Here is a 22,740-nt window from a genome sequence, read left to right as displayed (position 1 = left end):
CACTCTTCCCTCTTTAGCACCCCTCCACCCACTACGCTCTTCTCCCCACTACTGCACCGATTGCATCAACACTTGTTTCTCCCTATTCCATCCTTTGCCCATCCGTAGTCACCCTTCTCCCACACCCTTCACATATTACACCCACGTTTCCTTTCTTCTTGTCAAAGATCCGAGCCATATTTCTCATCCCTCTTTTCCATGTTTAAAAGCCCCCTTTCTGCACGTCTCCTCATTATTTCCTTTAGATGTTTGTCTCAAAATGACAAAATGTAGTGTCATGACATTATGGGTTTAGCTTTAATTTTAACTTTAATTTACTACTTTAGTAACAAAGAGACAGAGACATGCCCATAAACCCATGGATCAAAGGCAGTAATTTCCTCTGGTTTACCATAGATGGTCTGATGAGCATGTATTGCTTTCTTTGTCTCTAAATGTTATGTTTTATTTTGTTGTGGATTTTAATATTTTATTTGCTGGCGATAAAACAGATTATTTAAAACTGAGAGGAAAATGTTTCAGTTGTATTTGGCTCTTCATCTTCTCAATCCAGAAGGAATTTGTATTTATTAGTATTTTAATTGTATTGTGGTAGCACTCAGTTGTGCCACTCAGAGATCAGGGCCCCATTGTGCTAGATACTGTAATACATACGATGAAAAGGTGGTCCGTGCCTCAAAGAACTTTTAATCTAATATCACAGGCAAGTGGTAATGAGAAAAAGGAGCAGTCAGAATTAGAGACATCATGTAAGAAGGGGGAAAATGCTTTTAGATGTGGGTGGTATTGAATAGATACTAAAAATGTAAAGGATTGTTACTTTTAATCTGACCTTTTCATATGCGTATCTAATGCCTGAGCTGTATGCCTAATGCTGTTTGATATGCCCTTTAGGATGTGCCGTGAGACTTCAGCAGGGTAGAGATTTTTTGATGTATAACCAGGGTGATCCTGAAAATCCACAGAAGCAGTGTTATCATGCTCTTTGACTCCTTATTTTAGACTGAGGTTGGTAGGGAAGCTGAGAAATGCTTTTTGACTCTGCATGAGAAAATTGAACCCTGTGGAATGACTGAAAATTCAGTAGGTGTATATCAAGTTTGTACTTATTGCAGAATGGATATTTTTCAAGAATGCGGAAGTGAAGTAAGTTATTTTTCACAGTGATAGCACTTACATGTTTTGACCTTGTGCTGTGTGTATATCACTATGAAAATAATTTCTTCTCTGTTGTTTTTAGACCTAAATGTATTGGAAAAAGACAAGAGTGGCAAACAAATTATTTATATTGACTAGTGCTGCAGTTGCTTGCAGTACATTCTGCTCCGCTGTCAAAAATCTCAGAGAAGCATAAGATGATCAGTTCTTCTGATGAATTCTTTCACATGTATAAATGGGTACATATATCTATTCTGGAGATATCAGTTATGTAGCCATAGTTAATGTTGCCTTGAAATTTCCACTTAAAGCAGGACTAAAATCCCTCTATTTTATATTTTAATGATTTATTTGACTCTCCAAATTTTGAAACAGACGAGTATTACGTATCAAGAGCTTACTGGAGGAGGGCGCTGGGCAGTGAGGGACTTTGTGCAGTGGCACAGGAAGTATAGGGCGTGAGCAGAACTCTGGGGAGGCATGAGGATGACAGCATCTATGGTGGTTAGCCATGGAGGAGTGTGCAGGGCAATGGAGGCAGGCTGAAGGAGGCTGTGGATAGGCATTTAGGATGACTGTTGGAGGAAAAGGCAGCAGAAAGTAGCTCTCCCTACCATCGCTGCCCAAAGGACCTGTTAGGGCTCACCAAGCAAGGGAGTCCTGGTGTTCTGAGCCAGGAGCAGGATGCCGCAGCAGGAGCTCTCCTCTCGTGTAACCTAGCTGGCCGCTACGGCCCAGATCCACAAAGGTCACCTACCTTTCATTGAAGTCAATGGACATTAGGAGCCTAAACATCTTTGTGGATCCGGGTCTAGCTCCACAAACACGAGTGTGAGCCAGCTAGTACCTTCCCTTTGGGGGAACCAGGAGTGCAGAGGAGGTGGTGGCCATGAGGCCTAAGGGGCTGAGGAACTAGGAGGGTGGGCACCAAGAATCAGAGGAGCTGGAGGATCAGGGATTGGTGAACCAATGGTCCAGGTAGCACCAGGGGTAAGACTCCCTGTTGGCCAGATGCCTGTGTCCATAGGCGCCGACTCTGTGGGTGCTCGTAGCTGGAGCACCCACAGGGAAAAATTAGCAGGTGCTCCGCACCCACTGGCAGCCAAACTCCCCTCTCCTCGCCTCCTTCTCCCTCACCCGAGCACACCGCATCCCCGCTCCTCCCACTCTCTCCCACCCAGTGCTCTCCCCCACCCCCCCGCTGTCTAACAGCTGTTTGGTGGCACTTAGGACTTTCCGGGAGGGAGGGAGAGGAGGAGGAGCGGGGATGCAGCACGCTCAGGGGAGGAGGTGTAGACGAGGCGGGGTAGGGGCGGGGACTTTGGGGAAGAGGTGGAATGGGGGCGGGGCAGGGCCAGGGGTGGGGGAGGATCGAGCACCCACTGGGCAGAGGGGAAGTCGGCGCCTATGCCTGTGTCCCTGCCTATTTCTCTCCGGTCTCTTCAATCTCCCTGTCACATTCCCCATTTTGCCCTCCCCTTTCCACCCCAGCACTTCTTTTGGGTCTTCACTGGCCATTCTTATGAGGTCAATTTGACAAACTTTCTGTGCTTTGTTGGAGCAGAGCTCCCCCTGCTGAATTATGGGAAGTTTTGTCAGACACAGAGTTTGCTCTGTTAGTGTCACTCCAAGTTGTGTTTGTCAGGGGGCAAATTTCTCCTCACAATTCCCACACAAACCCTTAGATATAAGGTTACTCTGATACATTCCCTGACAATGCAGTCATTACAACTCCAGGAGACCAACAGGTAAGGCTACACTGACATTCAAATACCTTCCTGCCTCCACACACAATGACTCTTCACCTCCCCAGCAAACTTACACATCCACTTCCTCTAATATCACAGAAAGCTCAAAAATCTAAAGTAATAATTAAGCTAATACTAACAATATGCTGTATACTTTTACAGTGAAAATATGTCTGCTGGTAAAGTATCTTAACCTTCCTGAGGACATAGCTAATTTATCATCATATCAGCTTGGATAACTCCTTGTGTTATTAGCCATGAAAGTAGGGGAGAAAAAGGGATCACTCCTGAAAGCAGAAGAGCCTCCTCCTTGGGAGAGAAGGAATTCACTCAAAGGAGAGGCACTGGTGTTGCAGGGAGAGACGTGAGCTGCCCCCAAGAAGGATCAAAGGAAACCTAGGGATGCCTTGATTAAATTGTATTCAGAGCCTTTACCCAGGCCAGAGTTCCAGGAGGGTGATGGCCAAATTGTGCAGTCAAACTCAGTTTGCATCTCTACCATGGAGGAGGCACAGCCAATCCTATGGTAAATCATGCCTCCGGTATGTAAAAATAATAAAAGATTTTCTTTTATCAGCTTTAAATGTGTTGTCATTCAGTGGCCTGGATGCCCCCTTGTTCTTGTTTTGTGAGTCACCCAGCATTCCGTCTGTGGGTCCCACTACAGGGCAGCCACACTCTGGCTCACTCAGCATGGTAGCCAATGTATACTTATTTTGATTCTGAATTATGTGCGACCAGAGTAGGGATGGGTTAGCCAGCAGTGGCTAGCTGCTGGTTGTGCTCTTGAGCTGCATGTGGAAGGCCCATAGGGGACCGGCTAGTAATCATATCCTGCAAATATACCTGGCTGATGGGCTGGATTTTGGGAAAAGAGATCCAACAGAGCCAGGATGCTGTAATTTGGCCATAAAAGCAATTGCAGGAGCAGAGAGAATCGTGTCCCACTTTCTTCACCTGCTTACTGCCTCAATAGCCATGTGAAAAAAGCAGTCTTTGCAGTGCTATGAGGTAGGAGAACCACTTTTGGCATGATCTTGCTTTCCTGCTCAGCACTGCAATGATTTTGTCTTGGTGTCCTAAAGTCAGAAGGAACCAGGGTGAAAGCCCCCCCCAAATCTATTGTGAAGTGAACAGCTGATGGTTGGCCGATTCCTGATTCAGAGTATATGGTAGGTTTAAGTTTATAAATGGGATCACTGGGTCTCACTGGGCAGATAGGAACCCTCAATGGCGTTCATTTCCCCCCGTATTGCATAGCAGTATTCCACAGAGAGGGATGTACTGCCACACTTAGTAATGCTTGAGTTTAGCAGTTTAACTTGCCTGCCCGCTGCCTTGGGTATTTTCCAGTTGTCTTTTTAATACAACATTGTTTGTATTTTCCATTATATTCCATGTAAACCCTGCTGGTACTGTATAAATAATTAATACTATCTCTGCCCCTCGTTGTAGCATGCTGCTCGGCCATACAAAAACAGGGGAGGCCATAGTAAAGGATATGAAAGCAGAGATCCACAGTGTTCAGGACATAATCTACTTGCTTCATGTGTTTTCAAGCTTAATTGACTGAAGCATGTGAGAGATTACTGGGAGAATAAAAAAAAATTAAGTGACTCCATGTTAATCTACTGTATCGTCTGAAAATGCACAGCTGCATGTGGCAGCAATGCTTAAAAGTAATCTGGCAAAATATTTGTTAGGGTAGCCATTCTTTCAGCCTTAAGTTTGCTAAAAGTCTGGTCTTTGTCTTGCTGCAGATGCTATACACAAAATGACAGAAACTAATATGGAATACAATACAGAGTGTAGTATTATAAAGAACTTTAAATGATTGTAGTCTTGCAGCAGTTGAAATCTTTGAGTGCCAGAGGTACGCTTTTCATGCCATAGCAGTATCAAGTGATGTGAGGGGCGTATTATCTGCGCTTTAATTAGAAATGGGTAAATGAGCACCAGTTTGACTTTTCCAAACCAGATGATTAAATGTCAGGTCAATAAATCTGAGAATCGATTCTTTAAAGAGAATTAAATGTCAGTTTAATGTTTGCTTCTGACACAAAACATGCAGCATCTGTGACAAGATAGGGTGTGTGTGTGTGTGTGTGTGTGAGAGAGAGAAATACCTGGGTGAAGAGGCTCCATGGGGATGACTAGTATGCAAGTGCTGCTTAGTTCTTCGCAGCCTTCAGGCCTTTTCACGGGGGCACTTCAGAGCTTCACACAAGGATTCAAGAGATGAGTTCTTTGCAGTGGGGATCATTATTGATACACAGCACAAATATTTAGCTATCAGAACTTACATAGTCACTTCAACATCGTTAGTGTAGAAATGAGATCCCTGTATTCAGGGGTGCTGGAACAATTTGTATAGTGGGGGTGCTGAGAGCCATTGAACCAACCTGTAAACCCCATATATGAAGGAAACCACTTGAAGCCAGGGGGTGCAGCACCCGTAGTTCCAAAACCCATGCCTGTATTACTTCCTGAGAGCAAGGAATTTACTCAGATTAATGTTAATAATGGGAATTAAAGCATCCACTTCAATGGGAGAATAGAATCTGCAGTGTAGGTAAACAGAAATACTTATAAATGACAAAGCAGTTCAAAGATCACACTGTATAATACATTAATTGTGCATTCTGAGTCATGTTGAATGTATTTCCTTTGTTTAATATTAAAATAACTTGTTTTTGTGTACAAAAACATCAAAACACACAACTTCTTCAAGAATATAGAACTGGACATGTATGTTGATGTAATCTACCCTGATCTGCAATAGATATGCATTCATAGTTGAACACTTCCATAGATTCAGTCTTGTTCTCATGCATTTTGCAAAGTATAATTCCTGTCAACTCCCTTTGGCTTGTATATATGCAACTCTGTTTAAAAGCTGGCACACATCTCTGACAGCTGTAGTTGGAAGATTGAGTCATTGCCATAGATGGCAGCCTTTCTACATGCTTCATTATTTTTTAAAATAAAGGGGGAGGGGCGGAGCTGAGATGCAAAACAGACATTTTTAATATGTTTTCCACATGCCTCTGTGTTCCTTAAAGAAATATTCATACATAAAGAGTTGTGGAGGCTAGCAGAAAGTTTGTTGCACTCTGTCAAGCAATTCTGTGTATTTTCTCAAACCCCTCAGTGTTGTTTGGCAGTTGCGGTTAAGTGACAACACCGATATAAGGATCTTGAGAGAAGTGGCATGCTTTCTAAAAGCAGCTGCACAGACAGAAAATAAGCCATAAAAGGACAGAATCTAATTCAAAACAACTCAGAATATTTCTCTATTTCTGCTTATAATTAGCTGCACAGTACTGGGTGGAATAAAGCAGTAGGAGGTGTAGCTGTAAAAATGCAGGCCTTTCCTCTCGCAAACCTGGGTCTAAAACTGGTCTGAAATATTTATTTAGATTCTGGTGGTTTCAACTTGTCTCCTGGTGGATGAAGTTTTTTGACCTGTCCATTTTCTAAGGGGAAAAAAAGCATCTGTCAAAAATCAGGCCACAATAAGTGGAAGCTATTTTGCAGGGCAAAATGGCTTCCTTGTTCTGTCTCAGTGAGGGATTGTATTTCAGCAGTTATGCATAGGGAAAGTGGAAAGTGTTTGTGAAGCAGTTTGAAATCCCAAACTGTTGAATGAAGGAAACGATAATATAGCACCTTTCACTTGAGGATCACAGAATGCCTTAAAAGGTGGGGAAAGCACTATGTGGCCATAAAGTAGCTTTTGTCAGTTAGTGAAAAATCAGTTTCATTTCACATTGAGTGAACTAAAATGTCTAGCCTGGAAAAAATGTACTTTTAGTACTGCCCCCTATAGTTTGTTAATCAGCAGTGAAGTGACAGCATTTCAAATGTTGACACTTGGGCCTGGTCTACACTAGGACTTTAATTCGGATTTAGCTGCCTTAATCCGAATTAACCCTTCACCCGTCCACACTACAGAGCCAGTTAATTCGAATTAAAGGGCCCTTTAAATCGATTTCTGTACTCCACCTCGACGAACGGAGTAGAGCCTAAATCGATTTTGTTAATTCGAATTAGGGTTAGTGTGGACGCACACAACCGAATTACTGTGTTTAAGTTAATGGGGTAGTGTGGCCGCACACCACCGAATTAATGTGGTTTAAAACCGAATTAAGGTGCTTAGTGTGGCCGCGCACAATCGAATTTATACAACCTGTTTCCCAAATTCGAATTATCTAAATTCGGATTAATCCTGTAGTGTAGACATACCCTTGGAAGAAGACTGCTTTATTCTGCCATCTGAAAGAGGTTGCAGGGGAGTCCAGCAGTGATGCAGTTAATTCAAAGGCTGATAGTGTCTGAGAGAATCCCCCAAAAACAAATAGATTCATGCAACTCCAACAACATGCACAAATGATACTCACTGTAAGTTTTAGGAATACATAAAGTTGTGTTCTCCCACTCTCTTTCTGATAGCACAAATGACCAGCTGTGTTTATATGTAGTACTTGCACTAAGTTCCACATTTGTGGAGGCTGATTTTAATTATTCAGTTTTAGGACCATGTATGGAAGGACTGATCTCATGAAGCTGGAATAGAAAGCACATTGTTCAAAACATCTATTAAGCAGATAAAAATTCAGTATCAAATATTCATATTAAATGCACATGTACTGGAGGCAGTATGTCTGATTTAAAAACAATTTTCTGTGAAAAACTGGTTTTCAACAGAAAATTGGGATTTTAACTAAATGAACATTTTCACAAATTGTGTCTGCTTTCCATGGAAACTTTTGACTTTACATTGAAAAAATAAAATAAAAAAACACACACATTTTAGGATTTTTGTTTTGTGTGCTTGGGACAAAAGCTTTTGTTTTCATCAATATTTTCTGCAGGATTTCCCCCTCCCACCCAGTTCTAGTAGGGTAGATATGTATTTTCTTAAGGAATAAAACACTCTTTGAAGACTTTCTATAGTTAATAAACACAACTTTGAAATCTTTTTTTCTTTGCCTGCCTCCCCCTCCCCCAACAAAAACATGTACAGTCACCATGAATATCAGCAGCATAAAATTGTGGGGGGAATGTGAGGTTAATATCCCAATCAAATCTCAAAATAGAAAGATCAGTTAATCAAATGTAATGTTCTGAACAGTTTAAAAGCACAAAGCTGTGATAGACAGTGAAAAACCACTTGTAAGTGTTGGAAAAAAAGTATCTTGTGCTTAGTTTAGCTGTCAACCATTCCAATTTACATAATCTGTTTTTTGCTAAAATAATCCACAGAAGCACACATTAGGTGAGTGAATTTCTAAGCTTTATCAAAGTACAGCTGCACAGATTTTATAGAGCTGAAAGGTCCCAGCCTGTTGAACTGTGTCCAAAATGAATGGAGAGTCAGGGTTTTTCCACCTTCTACAAATAACTGACCTAGCAGCCAGTAGCAAAAGTTGAATTAGCATCCAATTATCTCTGTCACATTCCTCAGAGAGTTCAAATACTCCAAGATACAAAATTCCAGAGTGCTTGGCACTGAAAAGCTGGGGAACTTTTTTTTCCAATGTGATATATAACCAAGGATCTGGGTTGAAAGAATTTCAAGCAGGACCAGAGTACAGGAAGCAAGGTTCCCTATGGAATGCAATGTATCCAACGTCTGTAATAGAAGTGACTTGCCATCCTGCTCTCTTTACTGATGTCCGATACCGTACCATGAGTTACAATTCCCTATTGCAGCTTTAACTAATACTATTGAAAAAGAATAAAGACATGATGGTGCCCACTACTTTGATTTGAAAAGATGTGACAGCTTCATTTCCCATTTAATCATGAACTTTCCTTTAAGACGCAAGATAGAGACATTGCTTCGTATACTTTTCTCACAAGCTTCTGAGATTCATTACCTAAAACCAGGGTTTGTTCAGAAGGAAAAGTCTCACTAGTACTAGCAACCTTTACAGTGTTTTGGACTATGTCTCTCAAATGTTTTGGGGGTGAAATTCTGGTTCCAGGATTTCAACCCTAGTCTTTTGCCCATCCCGTCTGTCTGCCTCTCTTTTCTTCTTTAATTTTTCATCTCTCTCTATCAGTAAGTTTTCCACCACTTCTTCCATCAGAACTTCCTGTGGAAGAATAGACTGACTGCTGGCTTACACCAAACCCAGCCACAAGGGGGGCATCAGTTCTATATTCTCTAGTGCCCCCGCCGACCATTGCTCCAGTTCTGCGGTGGTCTCTTGTCTTGTGACTTGGCCCTGTGGCCAGGTCATGTTTAAGGCCCCACCTTTGAGGGTAATGGAAAGTCAAACAAACGTCCAACAAATAATTCCTAGACCCTGTGTCAGGTGACTCTGGATCCAGTTGTTGTCACTTCCTTCTCTCTAGGCTCGGAATTGTCCTTATCCCCTTATGTCAGGTGGCTTTACACCACTTTACCAGTGACCCAACCCCTACACTAAGTTCTAGTCTAGGGACTCTAGGACAAATAGCCAAGATCTGCTCTATCAAATACCTTGCAGCTTCTTCCCTGGACTCCTTCCTACCATTAACCTTTCTTTAGGCCTTTTCCTCAGCTCCTTCCTGGGCTCTTTGTAACAAGCAAGCAACCGTTCCCAGGGCTTCTCCCCAGAGGTCCAGTTGTGTCAGGGTCAGCCACAGGAGCTTGCTCCAATCCTGTATCTTCTCTCCTCAGGCTTCCTCCTCACCTACAGGCCTTCCACAAGTCTCTCCACTTTCTACTCCCCTGCTTCCAGCGAGTGACTGCAGAGTTCTTTTGTCTCTCACTGCAGACCCTCAAATGCCCCTTATGCTTTACTATCACTGGGTTTTGCTGGCTCCCATGAGGGTCACTCCTACTCGTGATGGTCACTTGGGCCCAGGATTCACTGTCCCTGGCCTACCAGGCTTCCTCTTGGCTTGGGACCCTCTGGTTCCAGCTTCAGGCTTCCCAGGCTCCTCTCTGTCTTTAGTCCAAGAGAGGAAACTCCCAGTTACCTCTCTCCTGGATCTCTCCCCGGCCTTCCCTCTGCTGCTCAGTGCTCCCTTTATTGAAAGCCCAGCTCCTCCGTAGCTGGTTTGATCACCAATTATGCCTAATACTCCTCCAGTGGCCTAAATGACTCCTGTTAACCCATGGTTAACCAGTGTGAGGTTCATACACCCCATCACACCTGCCCTCTGTTCTCCACTTTCTCCATTCCTCTCCATATGTAGCACTCTCAATTTTTCACCTCTAGGCACTTCTGTATAGATCTGGTTGGAAAACTGAAAAAAGCAGATTCAGGAAAACCGCAACTTTTTTGTAGGAAAGGTCAGTTTTGACAAATTTCTCTACACAATTTTTAAAAAAAAGGTTCAGAAGTGTTGAAACGTACCATTTTAACATTTTTTGAATCAAAATTTTAGTTTTCCAGTTCAAACATAAAAAGATTTTGAAATTATTAAAATGAAACTTTTCAATTGACCTGAACCAATTTTGCCCCCCAGATTTTTGGTTCATGAACATTTTTGAAATGTTGACTTTTCATCCTAATTCAGAATGGGAAACATTTCTAAAATTCTGAAAATGTTTCATGAGATGGGAGAACTGTTTCCTGCCCAGCTCTACTTCTGTACTCTCCTTCCTTCCTCAACCACTCAATCCTACTATACCCCACATTCTCCCCTTTGTCTCTCCACAATTCAGTCTTGCATGCATGCACTGTGGACTGCCATGCGGGGAGAGGAAGCTGACCAGGGCCATGACAGTGCTTTCCGCATGGAGTGGGGGGCAAGCTAAGGGAAGCATGTCTCCTCTTCTGTCCTTCTCTGCCTTTAGAGTGGGAGGGAAGGGGAGGAGAGGGAACAGATCTTAATATAGAGGAGACAAGATAAGGGACATCTCTACTTCACTGTATGCTGCTGCTGCTTCCCATGTTGGTAGGAAAGATGGGAGCCCCAGGAACTTCAATTGCTCCTACTTCAGTCTCCTGCCTGGTGAGTCCCCATTTCAGTAGCCGATGAGGATGGGTTATCTTTACTTTCCCCAAGCCAGAGAAGGGGACAGGAGACAGAGGTCTCCTGCTTTTAACAGGGGAGGGGGAGCTGTACTCCTGTACTACCTTTTCTTTTAAAGAAACACTGACTGGCATTTTTAAAATGAGTCTGTTTAAAAAAAAAAGACAACTCAAGCCGGCAGCATCCCTTTAATGTTCTGCATGCAAATGCCTCATTATTTGTCTGTGACATTAACCTCTCCCACTGGTTTTATCATCTGCCTGTTTCCCATTGACTAGAACTCTTTTATAAAATGCCTGTACATATATTTATGATTGATTCCTGGATTATATTTATATTGAGCTGAAACTGTAGTGTCCATCTAGGGACGAGAATAAGGTTTTTCAAATTGTAACTTTGGGGTGGATTTTCACTTAATACTGACTGCGTTGAGTCCATGCTTAATAACTGCCCCTTGAAAAGTTGCTGTATTTTAAGAATGGACAGGAACTTCTTGTGTTCAAATATAGCTTGGGGTTCACACTTTTTTCAGCAAGACTAGCCAAAGAGTGACCCTGCAGGCCAAATGCAGGTCACAGTGTTCTACAGCCAGGGCATTGGTGTCCTTATCTTAGATATAGAGGTATGACTCACAGAGACTGTAGGCCCTAGCACGCAGTGATCTCCTTGATCCAGCTGAAAGGCCACTCTGTGAAAGGCAGTTGCTATCTGCTCTCGATTATGCTAATTAAAGCGACAGCCCTGCAATTGGATCCACACAGTTGACGTTTGCACTTGTGTGAGGCCCCATTGATTTCCATGGGGCTCTGTGTAGGTGCATAGTTCTGCCTATGTGAATCCAATAGCAGGCCTGGGGCCTAAATATCGTTCTTGGCAAATGGCCAGTGTGACCCTCCAAAGTTTGGGTGCCTCTGCTTTACTGTCTACTTTAGACCAAATCCTGCTCATTGACTTCAGTGGAGTTACTCCAGCTTCCCAGCTGTGTAACTGAAAGCAGAATTTGGCCAATAGTGTCTAAAAAGTCTAATTTGTCTATGTTTAGGTATAAGTGTGCTATCTAAATAATGAAATAGCTGGTGCAAAAATGCTTTACAATTTGTGTAAGTTAATTAAGTATGTCAGCAAATTGCACAGGTGAAGTTAATGAATTTTTACTGAGGGTTACATTTTTTATTTTTTAAGGTTAAGGTCAAATTCAGTCCTACCATATATTAATGTAAGTTGTATCTTTGTAAGAAATATTTGTTTACTAGGAGTAGCTAGTTTGACCACATATGGCTACTTCACACTAAAGAATTCTAAACATTGTCTGTCATCAGCAGAGGTCTAACAGATTAACTTCCAGAATTCTTAGTTATATAGTAGTTGGTCCAGAGATAGCTTAAATACTGGCATTATAGGTCTTGGGCTTCCAGCCACATTGGGAATTGAGCCATGTTTCTATATATTATATATACATATATAGGTATAATTATTTAGCAAGTTGGTAACATTCAGAGATGAAATGCCAGCATCACTCAAATGTAATTAGACTTATTTTTCTGGTTCATTTAGATTGGAAGATTGGTTATTGGCCAGAATGGCATCTTATCCACACCTGCTGTTTCATGTATTATCCGAAAGATCAAAGCAGCTGGCGGAATTATTCTAACAGCTAGTCACAGTCCTGGAGGACCTGGAGGAGAATTTGGAGTCAAGTTTAATGTTTCCAATGGAGGTAGGTGTTTTTATAACACATTACATCACTGTATCTCAGAAAGGTAGAAATAGGTTGATAAGGATAGTCAGATGGTTATAACTATTTATGTTTTCCTGTTATATGGATTTTTCAGTGTTAGTAGAATGCTAAGTAGTTTTCAATATCAGGAGAGGTTTTGTTTATATATATTTTTTATATGAAAAAAAATCTAATATGCCCTGAACCTACACCTCTCAGTTAGTTCAGCTCCCTCTGAAGTCAATAGGTGTTCTATATACAGAAGGGCTGCTGGATTTGTCATACTGTTTTTTAGACTGTATTTAGTCTATGTCCGTGGATGTATGATAGATAGGGCCCTACCAAATTCATGGCCATGAAAAACACGTCACGGACCGTGAAATCTGGTCTTTTGTGTGCTTTTACCATATTTTATACAGATTTCACGGGGGAGACCAGTGTTTCTCAAATTGGGGGTCCTGACCCAAAAGGGAGTTGCAGGGGGTCGCAAGGTTATTTTAGGGGGGTCGCAATATTGCTACCATTACTTCTGCACTGCCTTCAGAGCTGGGCAGCTGGAGAGCAGCAGTTGTTGGTCGGGCGCCCCGCTCTGAAGGCAGTGCCCTGCCAGCAGCACCGCAGAAGTAAGGTTGGCAATACCATACCATGCCACCCTTACTTCTGCGCTGCTGCTTTGTGGGCAGCCAGAAAGTGGCAGCTGTTGACTGAGAGCCCAGCTCTGCAGGTAGCAGTGCAGAAGTAAGGGTGGCAATACTATATCCTGCCATCCTTACTTCTGTGCTGCTGCTGGCAGTGGCTCTGTCTTCAGAGCTGGGCTCCCGGGCAGCACCCGTCACTCTCCAGCTGCCCAGCTCTGAAGGCAGCGCTGCCGCCAACAGCAGCGCAGAAGTAAGGATAGCAGTATCGCAACCCTCCTACAATAACTTTGCAACCCTACCCCACAACTTCTTTTTGGGTCAGGACCCCTACAATTACAACACTGAAATTTCAGATTTAAATAGCTTAAATCATCAAATTTATGATTTTTAAATGCTATGACTGTGAAATTGACCAAAATGGACCGTGAATTTGGTAGGGCCCTAGTGATAGGGTGTACCAGGTCTACTCTGCCTCCCGCTGGAGGATTTGTCACCCTGGCACTCCTCCTGCTTAGAAAAGCCATTCAGTCTCGGGTACAAACAAGACTAGGTCCTAGAAGGGCTGGGAGGAGGACACAGCCAATCAGGAACTACCAGTTCAAATTAAGAAGGCTTGCATTATCAAAGGTCAAGTGGTAGGTGAATCTGTGGCAGGAGACGAAAATCTCAGTCCTAAACCAAAGCCCCAGGCCTGGGTCTGGGCCTAACCATCAGACTGCATCTTCACTTAAGTGGTGCAACAGACTTGGTTTTGAAATTTAAAGGGCCAGGTGGCCAATTCTTTGAGTTTAACTTTAATTTCTTATTAGAAGACCAGTGAAAACTTGCAGCCTGAGACACCTTGCTCCAGGCGAGCTATCACCCACTTTATGGAACTTAACATTATAAAGCCCTATTCTACCCACATTTCCATCATACATATCTTGGCATTTGCTTTAAGGTTGGGAGTTTCAAAAGCACCTAAGGGACTGTGCCCTTGTCTTCCTGTATGGGAACAACTGTATTGGTAGAAGCACATTTAAACCAGTATAACTGCACCCACGCAAAGGATTGTACTGCTTTAAATACACTGGTACAGTTAATGTGACATAATTTGTGTGTAGACAAGAGATGAGACTTTAGCTAGTACAGTCAGGCTAGTCCCTCATTTTCTTAAGCATGGAAATTCACCTGTAAAGATCATATTATTACTTTGTTTTATGCTTCCATAATACATCATAACAATGATTAATAATACTTTGCACTTTATAGTGCTTTTTCATCTGAAAATCTCATGTCCTTTACAAAAGTGAATGTTGTTAGAACTGGGCAAAATTTTCAACTGAAATTTGTTGGCAAGAAATGCGGATTCGGTGACACCGAAATGATTCATGAATTTCTGTTTGTATCCAAAAAAAGAGAAAAATTCTGAAAAAGTCAAAATATTTTGTTTCAACATTTGCAAATGTTAGCATTTTGACTTTTCAATTTGAAACAACTTCTTGTTTAGTCAATTTTATTATAAAACCCCCACAACTTTTAAAAATGCTCAAGATCAAAATGAAATGTTTGTGTCAGTTTGAATGAAACATTTAATTTGACCTGAAACACATTTTTATTTATTTATTTATTTATTTAACTGCCAGCAAGCCAAAATATCAGATGTTTACCCAGTTCTATGTATTATCTTCATGTTGGAAGTGGAGAAACTTAGGGCTTTTTTATGCACAGTAGCTGCATCAATTGCATCACAATAAAAGTGTGATGCTAAACCAGTGCAACTTTGTGCGTAGCCATGCCTGAATCCCAGAGAGGTTAAGTAGCTTGCCTAACATCAGACGTCAAGTCAGTGGGAGAGTCAGGACTAAAGCACAAAAGTGTCATGCCTTAACCACTGGACACACTGTCTCAGCAAGACAGTGGGGGGAGGAATAGCTCAGTGGTTTGCGCATTGGCCTGCTAAACCCAGGGTTGTGAGTTCAATCCTTGAGGGGGCCACTTAGGGATCTGGGGCAAAATCAGTACTTGGTCCTGCTAGTGAAGGTAGAGGGCTGGGCTCAATGATCTTCAAGGTCCCTTCCAGTTCTAGGAGATCCATTAATTTATAATTTAAATCCTCTCCCCCCAGAATCTGCCTGACAGATGTGTAACAGTTGAAGTTTTTTTCTTTTGCCTGCTTTGGTATTTTATGCAAAATCCATATAGCTTATTAAGCTTTAAAAATAAAACTCTCCTCAAGAACAGATGAGACAGACCAATTATTCTCATTAGTCAACAAGGGCATAATAAAAAGTAATAGGCTTAAGCTGCAGCTGGGAAAATATAGGTTAAGTATTAAGAAAAACTTTCTAACTATGAGAACAGTTAGGCAGGAGAGCAAGTTGCCAGGGGAGGCTGTGGGATCACTGTAGCTGGAAATATTATCACTAGTCTAGACACCCATCTATCAAGAGTGATTTAGGACTAATGAAATCTGTCCTGACTCTCTGGAGGGGTTGGAATGAAATGAGCAGAGGTCTCTTCCTGGCTAAATGATTTTATTATAACAAGAAGTTAAGCAATCACTGGCTGTACTGCTACCACGATCTCTTGTACAATATTATGCATTACACCTAACTTATGTGGCATGATTGATACCCTAATTTATATGGCAAAGCTGCACTGAATTCAACAACATTACTGGGAATGGTGTGCAATTAGAAGTAAAAGAGGTGTATGAAGGTACTGAAGGAATGTCTGTAAGGGAGCAGAAATAATCATTTTTCAGAGCAGAACTATGCTTTAATATTATAAAGTCATAGATTTTAAGACCATAAGTGACCATTGTGATAATAAAAACTGACCACCTGCATAAGAAAATGACAGAACCTCACCTAGCAATTTCTGCATTAAGCCCATGACTTCTGTTTGAGCTATAGCATCTTGTAAAATACACCCAGTTTTCAAAACTAGCAAATCAATTAATATACAATTGAGATGTGAATTATATTCTTTGATTAACATGTTTACTCCAGATCAATCTGTATGTTAACAAATTAAGGAATTTTGAATTTCTAACACAAATATGTTTTTGTTGAACAGTCAGAGATGTTCTGCAAGTAAACGTTTCTATAAAACTGGTGAACCAAATGCATTTTTTAAAATTTAGGCCAAAGGGCAATAAAGTTATTTAAAACTCTCAGTTATTTGAGCTTTGTACATGTGTCAAAATTGAACTGGGTTGGACAGAAGAAGTACATTGCTCTCTGCTGTCCTGGACCTGAATGTACTTTTGACTTTTTAAACACATCTTTGCAGCATTTGTAAAAATGGATAAGCAACTCAGGAAATACTAGTTTTATTTTAACACGCACATTGAGATTTACTGAAGAGTGTCAATGAATGGCAGATTTCTTTAGCAGTACATCCAAATGATTGTGGTTCTTCCCCCCCCCCCCCGAAAATGATTTATTTGTATGCTGTTTTTTATTAGTAAAAACAAAAAATCAGAAAAATATATTCTGGTTTCAGTGTTATATTTCTTACAGAAACGTAGTAACTCTGTGTTTTGCTTTAAGTGGAAAAAAATCTGTATTTTACTCCAGCTGTTTTTTCTGGGCTTATTTATTTTGAGCACATCAGAGCTGTTTGCAGTTGATTACAATAGAGAACAGATTCTTTCTGTATTTGGAAAGTCAGCCATTGTCAGAAAAAAGCTTCTTAATGTTTGTCTTCTAGGACCTGCCCCAGATGCCGTTTCAGACAAAATCTATCAGATCAGCAAAACCCTAGAGGAATATGCCATTTGTCCCGATCTCAGAGTTGACTTATCTCGGCTGGGAAGACAAGAATTTGATCTGGAGAACAAATTCAAACCTTTCCGAGGTACCAATCTGTGTTTTTATCCAAGCTGTATGCTAAATCCATAGATTTTGTTTATAAAAAGAGTTGCCACAGAATGACAATAATGTAAGTATTTAAACAGTGCTTAGATTATTCTTCACAATGCCTTAAAACATTAATCCTCACAACATCCTGCAGAATAGGTAAGTAAATCTTATATCTATTTTACAGGGGCTGGTCACCAAAAGGTGATTAGGCAAGTTTTCTTTCAGGAAAGAGATGTCTGTCTGTCTGGCTATATGTAAACTGCGTATTGTATGGTTCACAATGGATGCCCATATGCAGTCTGAGCTAAATGCTAATGAGGGGATTGTGAAATCTTCCAGAGAGGGAGTTTACAGAAAGAAATAAACCAGCAGGAGAGAGTCATAGTGGAAACTATGGATTTTTGGACTATAACTGTAGGTACCACGTATCAAGGGGTAGCCGTGTTAGTCTGTATCTACAAAAACAACAAGGAGTCTGGTGGCACCTTAAAGACTAACAGATTTATTTGGGTATAAGCTTTCGTGAGTAAAAACCTCACTTCTTCGGATGAGTCGTGTACCTACAACAAGGAGTCTGGTGGCACCTTAAAGACTAACAGATTGATTTGGGCATAAGCTTTCGTGAGTAAAAACCTCACTTCTTCGGATGCATCTGCAAGTCTGGTGGCACCTTAAAGACTAAGGCCTGGTCTACACTAGGCTTTTATGTCGAATTTAGCGCCGTTATATCGAATTAACCCTGCACCCGTCCACACCAGGAAGCCATTTAGTTCGACATAGAGCTCTCTTTAAATCGATTTCTGTAATCCTCCCCAACGAGAGGAGTAGCGCTAAATTCGAAATGGCCATATCGAATTAGGCTAGGTGTGGATGGAAATCGACGCTAATAGCTCCGGGAGCTATCCCACAGTGCACCACTCTGTTGACGCTCTGGACAGCAGTCCGAGCTCGGCTGCTCTGACCAGCCACACCCCCGGGAAAATTTGAATTCATTTTCCTGTCTGGGCAGTTTGAATCTCAGTTCCTGTTTGGACATCGAGGTGAGCTCAGGAGCAGTGGCAACGATGCAGACCTCTCCAGCAGAGATGGCCGTGCAATCTAATAGAAAGAGGGCCCCAGCATGGACTGATCGGGAAGTCTTGGATCTCATCGCAGTGTGGGGCGATGAGTCCGTGCTTTCCGAGCTGTGCTCCAAAAGAAGGAATGCTAAGATCTACGAGAAGATCTCCAAAGCCATGGCAGAGAGAGGCTACAGCCGGGATGCAACGCAGTGCCGCGTGAAAATCAAGGAGCTGAGACAAGGCTACCAAAAAACCAAAGAGGCTAACGGACGATCCGGATCCCAGCCCCACACATCCCGTTTCTACGAGGCACTGCATTCCATCCTGGGAGCGGCCGCCACCACTACCCCACCCCTGACCGTGGACTCCGAGGATGGGATATTGTCCGCGGCCGGTTCCTCGTCGGACATGTTAGCGGACGGGGAAGATGAAGAAGGAGATGAGGAGGACGAGGCAGTCGACAGCGCTGGCACCGCTGATTTCACCGACAGCCAGGAGCTCTTCATCACCCTTACCGAGATCCCGTACCAACCGTCCCCATCCCTTACCCCGGACACAGAATCAGGGGAAGGATCAAGCAGTAAGTGCTGTAAACATGTAAACATTTATTTAAAACAGAACGGTAATATTTATACTATTAACAATGTATATTTATAAAAGTGCTGTAAACTAGTAAAAAATAATCAGGTACAAAACAGGAATATTTACAAAGGTAACAAATGGGTTTTCATGATTTCTCTGTCTTAGGCTCTTCTCAATTTAGTCCCAAGTATTTTAAAAAATTTTCACAATGTCCGTTACTACATGATTCCGAGGCCCAAGACGCTCCACTCCATAGTCCCAGTGCACCTAGGCGAAAATCCGGTCAATGTGGCCGGGGATTGACGAGAAATCCTCGTAGGAGAACTCCTCGTAGGTCTCGTGGAGGTAGATCTCAAGCCTGTTTATGAGGTTCCGGGGTAGGGCGATCTTAGTGGGCCCTCCGTGGTAGCAGACATGTCCCCTCCACGCCACAATCAAGTACTCGGGGATCATGGCCCGACATAGCATGGCGGCATACGGCCCCGGTTTCTGCATGCTTTCCCGCAGCATGCGTTCTCTCTGGGTGTCCGGGATCCTCAGGAGGGTGATGTCGCTCATGACGCCCTGCTTTGAATTAGGGAGGGGAATGTTAGTATTGGGACTGCTTTACAGCCACGCGGTGGAGGGAGAGGGGCAGCATACAGGGATCTTTCCCTGGGACAGCCGCGAGGGGGTGGGACGGGGCAGAGTTGATGCTGTCCTGATTGCTGGCAGCAGAGACTGGCATTGCTTTCAATGTGAAAGGAGGCCAGTGCTACTGCTGGAGTTTTAAGCAGCCACAAGTCTACGGCTTACCATTATTGCCCGCTCCAGAAGTTCAGGTCTCCAGCCACAGTTCTCTGATCACTCCAAGACCACCGCAAGTCCACAGGCACTGAAGGCGACGGCCGAAAATTCGACCTTGTCCTGAGTGCGCATGTGAGAGGTGCAGTGCATGGTCTTGTTCACAGAGAAAGACTAGGTTCTTTGTATACAATTTCATTTATCTGTCTCAGGAATTCACTCCCTTTTTAAAATTCACACAGACACATCTGCGACTGTCTCCCAACCCAGCCTGTCAGCACACTCCCAGAGGCTAGCGCAGATTAGGCGGAGGAAGAAGAAGACGCGTGAAGACATGTTCTCAGAACTAATGGGCTGCTCCCGAGCCCAGGCAGCCCAGCAGACACAGTGGAGGGAGAACTTGTCACAAATGCACCGAGCAGTCATGGAACGGGAGGAGAGGTCGCGTCAGGAGGACCAACAGGCTACTGAAAAGCTGCTTGGACTAATGAGGGAGCAAACGGACACGCTCCGGCGCCTTGTGGATGTTCTGCAAGACCGGAGGCAGGAGGACAGAGCCCCGCTGCAGTCTATCTGTAACCGCCCTCACCCGCCACCAAGTCCCACACCACCCTCACCTAAAGTCCAAAGAAGGAGGGGCGGCAAGGGACGTTAAAACTTTCAGTCAACCCCTGCAGACTGCTCTAGCACTAGAAGGCTGACATTCCCCAAAATTTCATAAGTCCTTTCCTACCCACCTCACACAAGCCCCCGTCCAAGTTTCACCCCCCACGTTTCATGTCTGGTTCGCAATAAAATGTTTGTTTCTGTTCATTGCTGTTTCAGTCAGGTTCTTTTGAGGGAGAGTCTGTCTGGAGGGGGGAAGGGGCTTGGTAATTGGACAGGACAGTGACCTTTAGCAGGGTACAGAGGCGGTGTCAGGTCCAGCATCAGGACACATACACAGTGCAGTCACTGGTTACCCTGGTCAGTCTGGGAGGTGTTTTTCATGTTCTGGGGGGGGGTTTGCTCTGTGACTTTGTGGCGGGGGAGGGCAGTTACAGATCTTATGCAGTGGTCCTTATCCTGGCTCACAGATCCACGCAGCAGGGGATCTGTAACCCTACCCCCCCTGCCAGAAAGTCACATAGCCGACACATACACACAGTCCCCCCCCAGGAGTGCTGGCAGGCTCCATTGAAATAACCAGTCCACCAGTGCGGAACCTGTCATTCCGGGAGTTTAGAAGCATCATTTGCATCAGAACACTAAACCCGCCCCCCGCCACAGTCTGCGTCCCCGGTTTAAAATATTCCCGCGAAAACAGCAATACAGACAACGGTGTTAATTAACAAAATAGAAATGATTTTATTTTTTGGGAAGGGGAAGGGGGTGAAGGGGGTATGTAACTGGAGAGGCTAGTCAAAATGAACTGGGTAAAGAAACGGGGGCAGGTTCAGCTTTTCTGTCCACAAACTGAAAAGTCACTGGTTGCCCTGCTCACTCAGGAACCTAGCTTTCAAAGCCTCCCGGATGCACAGGGCGTCCCGCTGGGATCTTCTAATGGCCCGGCTGTCTGGCTGGACGTAATCAGCAGCCAGGCTATTTGCCTCTAGCTCCCACCCCGCCATAAAGGTCTCCCCCTTGCTCTCACACAGATTGTGGAGCACACAGCAAGCTGCAATAACGATGGGGATATTGGTTTCACTGAGATCACAGCGAGTGAGTAAGCTTCTCCATCTCCCTTTGAGACGGCCAAAAGCACACTCCACCACCATTCTGCACTTGCTGAGACGGTAGTTGAACAGTTCTTTTTCTGTGTCCAGGGCGCCAGTATAGGGCTTCATGAGCCAGGGCATTAGCGGGTAGGCTGGGTCCCCGAGGATGACTGTAGGCATCTCCACATCCCCAAGAGTTATTTTGTGGTCTGGGAAGTAAATACCTTCCTGCAGCCGTCTAAACAGACCAGAGTTCCTGAACACACGAGCGTCATGAACCTTGCCCGGCCATCCGACGTAGATGTTTGTAAACCGTCCCCGATGGTCCACCAGTGCTTGCAGCACCATTGAAAAGTAGCCCTTTCTATTGATGTACTGGCTGGCCTGGTGGTCCGGTCCCAGGATAGGGATGTGAGTCCCATCGATAGCCCCACCGCAGTTTGGGAATCCCATCGCGGCAAAGCCATCTATGATGACCTGAGCGTTTCCCAGGGTCACTACCTTTGGGAGCAGTACCTTCACGATTGCCTTGGCTACTTGCATGACAACAACCCCCACGGTAGATTTGCCCACACCAAAGTGGTTCGCAACCGACTGGTAGCTGTCCGGCGTTGCAAGCTTCCAGAGGGCTATGGCCACTCGCTTCTCAACTGTGAGGGCTGCTCTCATCCTGGTATTCTGGCGCTTCAGGGCAGGGGACAGCAACTCACAAAGTTCGAGGAAAGTCCCCTTCCGCATGCGAAAGTTTCGCAGCCACTGGGATTCATCCCAGACCTGAAGCACTATACGGTCCCACCAGTCCGTGCTTGTTTCCCGGGCCCAGAATCGCCGTTCCACGATATCCACATGACCCATTGCCACCGTGATGTCCTGGGCGCTGGGGCTCGTGGTTTCTGACAGCTCTGTGCTACTCTCCGACTTCAGGCCATCACGGCGGTGTCGTAGCCTCCTCGCCTGATTACTCTTCATCTGCCTCAGGGAAAGGTGTATGATAAGCTGCAAGGTGTTGAGAACGGCCAGAAGTGCAGCGATGGTCGCAGCGTGATCCATGATCGCAGTGCTGTGGCGTCCGCGCTGTCACTGACCAGAAAAGTGCGCGAACTGATTTCCCGCCGGCGCTTTCATGGAGGGAGGGAGGGCGTTAGTGACGGACGGATGACGACAAATTTTTTTTACCCAGAAGGCATTGGCAGCTCGACCCAGAATTCCGATGGGCAGCGGGGACTGCGGGAACTGTGGGATAGCTGCCCACAGTGCACCGCTTCCAATATCGACGCTCGCCCCGTTAGTGTGGACTCACAAAGTCGAATTACTGTCCTTAGTGTGTCCTTAGTGTGGACACACACGTTCGACTTTGCAATATCGATTCCACATATTCGATTTAAGTAAAATCGAATTACCCTCGTAGTGTAGACATACCCTAAGTGACTAGGCTGCTGGCTTCCAAAAGGCTCTGTTTATAGCTGCTAACGGCACCCTGTCACACTAAGGCTTAAAACCCCCATGGTGCAGGAGGTAAAGAGCCTTGTGACAA

The 22,740-nt window shown here is 44.0% G+C and overlaps 1 protein-coding gene across 1 annotated transcript in view; it reads left to right on the top strand.

The window, feature by feature from the left end:
• Positions 1-22,740, top strand: part of PGM5 (phosphoglucomutase 5) — a 121,495-nt gene that overhangs the window by 2,914 nt on the left and 95,841 nt on the right. Inside the window, exons 2-3 of the mRNA XM_024200162.2 lie at positions 12,435-12,597; positions 16,932-17,078. Of these exons, the coding sequence (XP_024055930.1) occupies positions 12,435-12,597; positions 16,932-17,078 (310 nt within the window). The remainder of the gene's footprint in view (positions 1-12,434; positions 12,598-16,931; positions 17,079-22,740) is intronic.

This window comes from Terrapene carolina, unplaced genomic scaffold (genome assembly GCF_002925995.2).
Source record: "Terrapene carolina triunguis isolate 2854851 unplaced genomic scaffold, T_m_triunguis-2.0 Scaffold113, whole genome shotgun sequence".
Classification (NCBI taxonomy): domain Eukaryota; kingdom Metazoa; phylum Chordata; order Testudines; family Emydidae; genus Terrapene; species Terrapene triunguis.
Note: the sequence above shows the minus strand (reverse complement) of the source record. Positions and strands in the feature narration are given on the sequence as shown.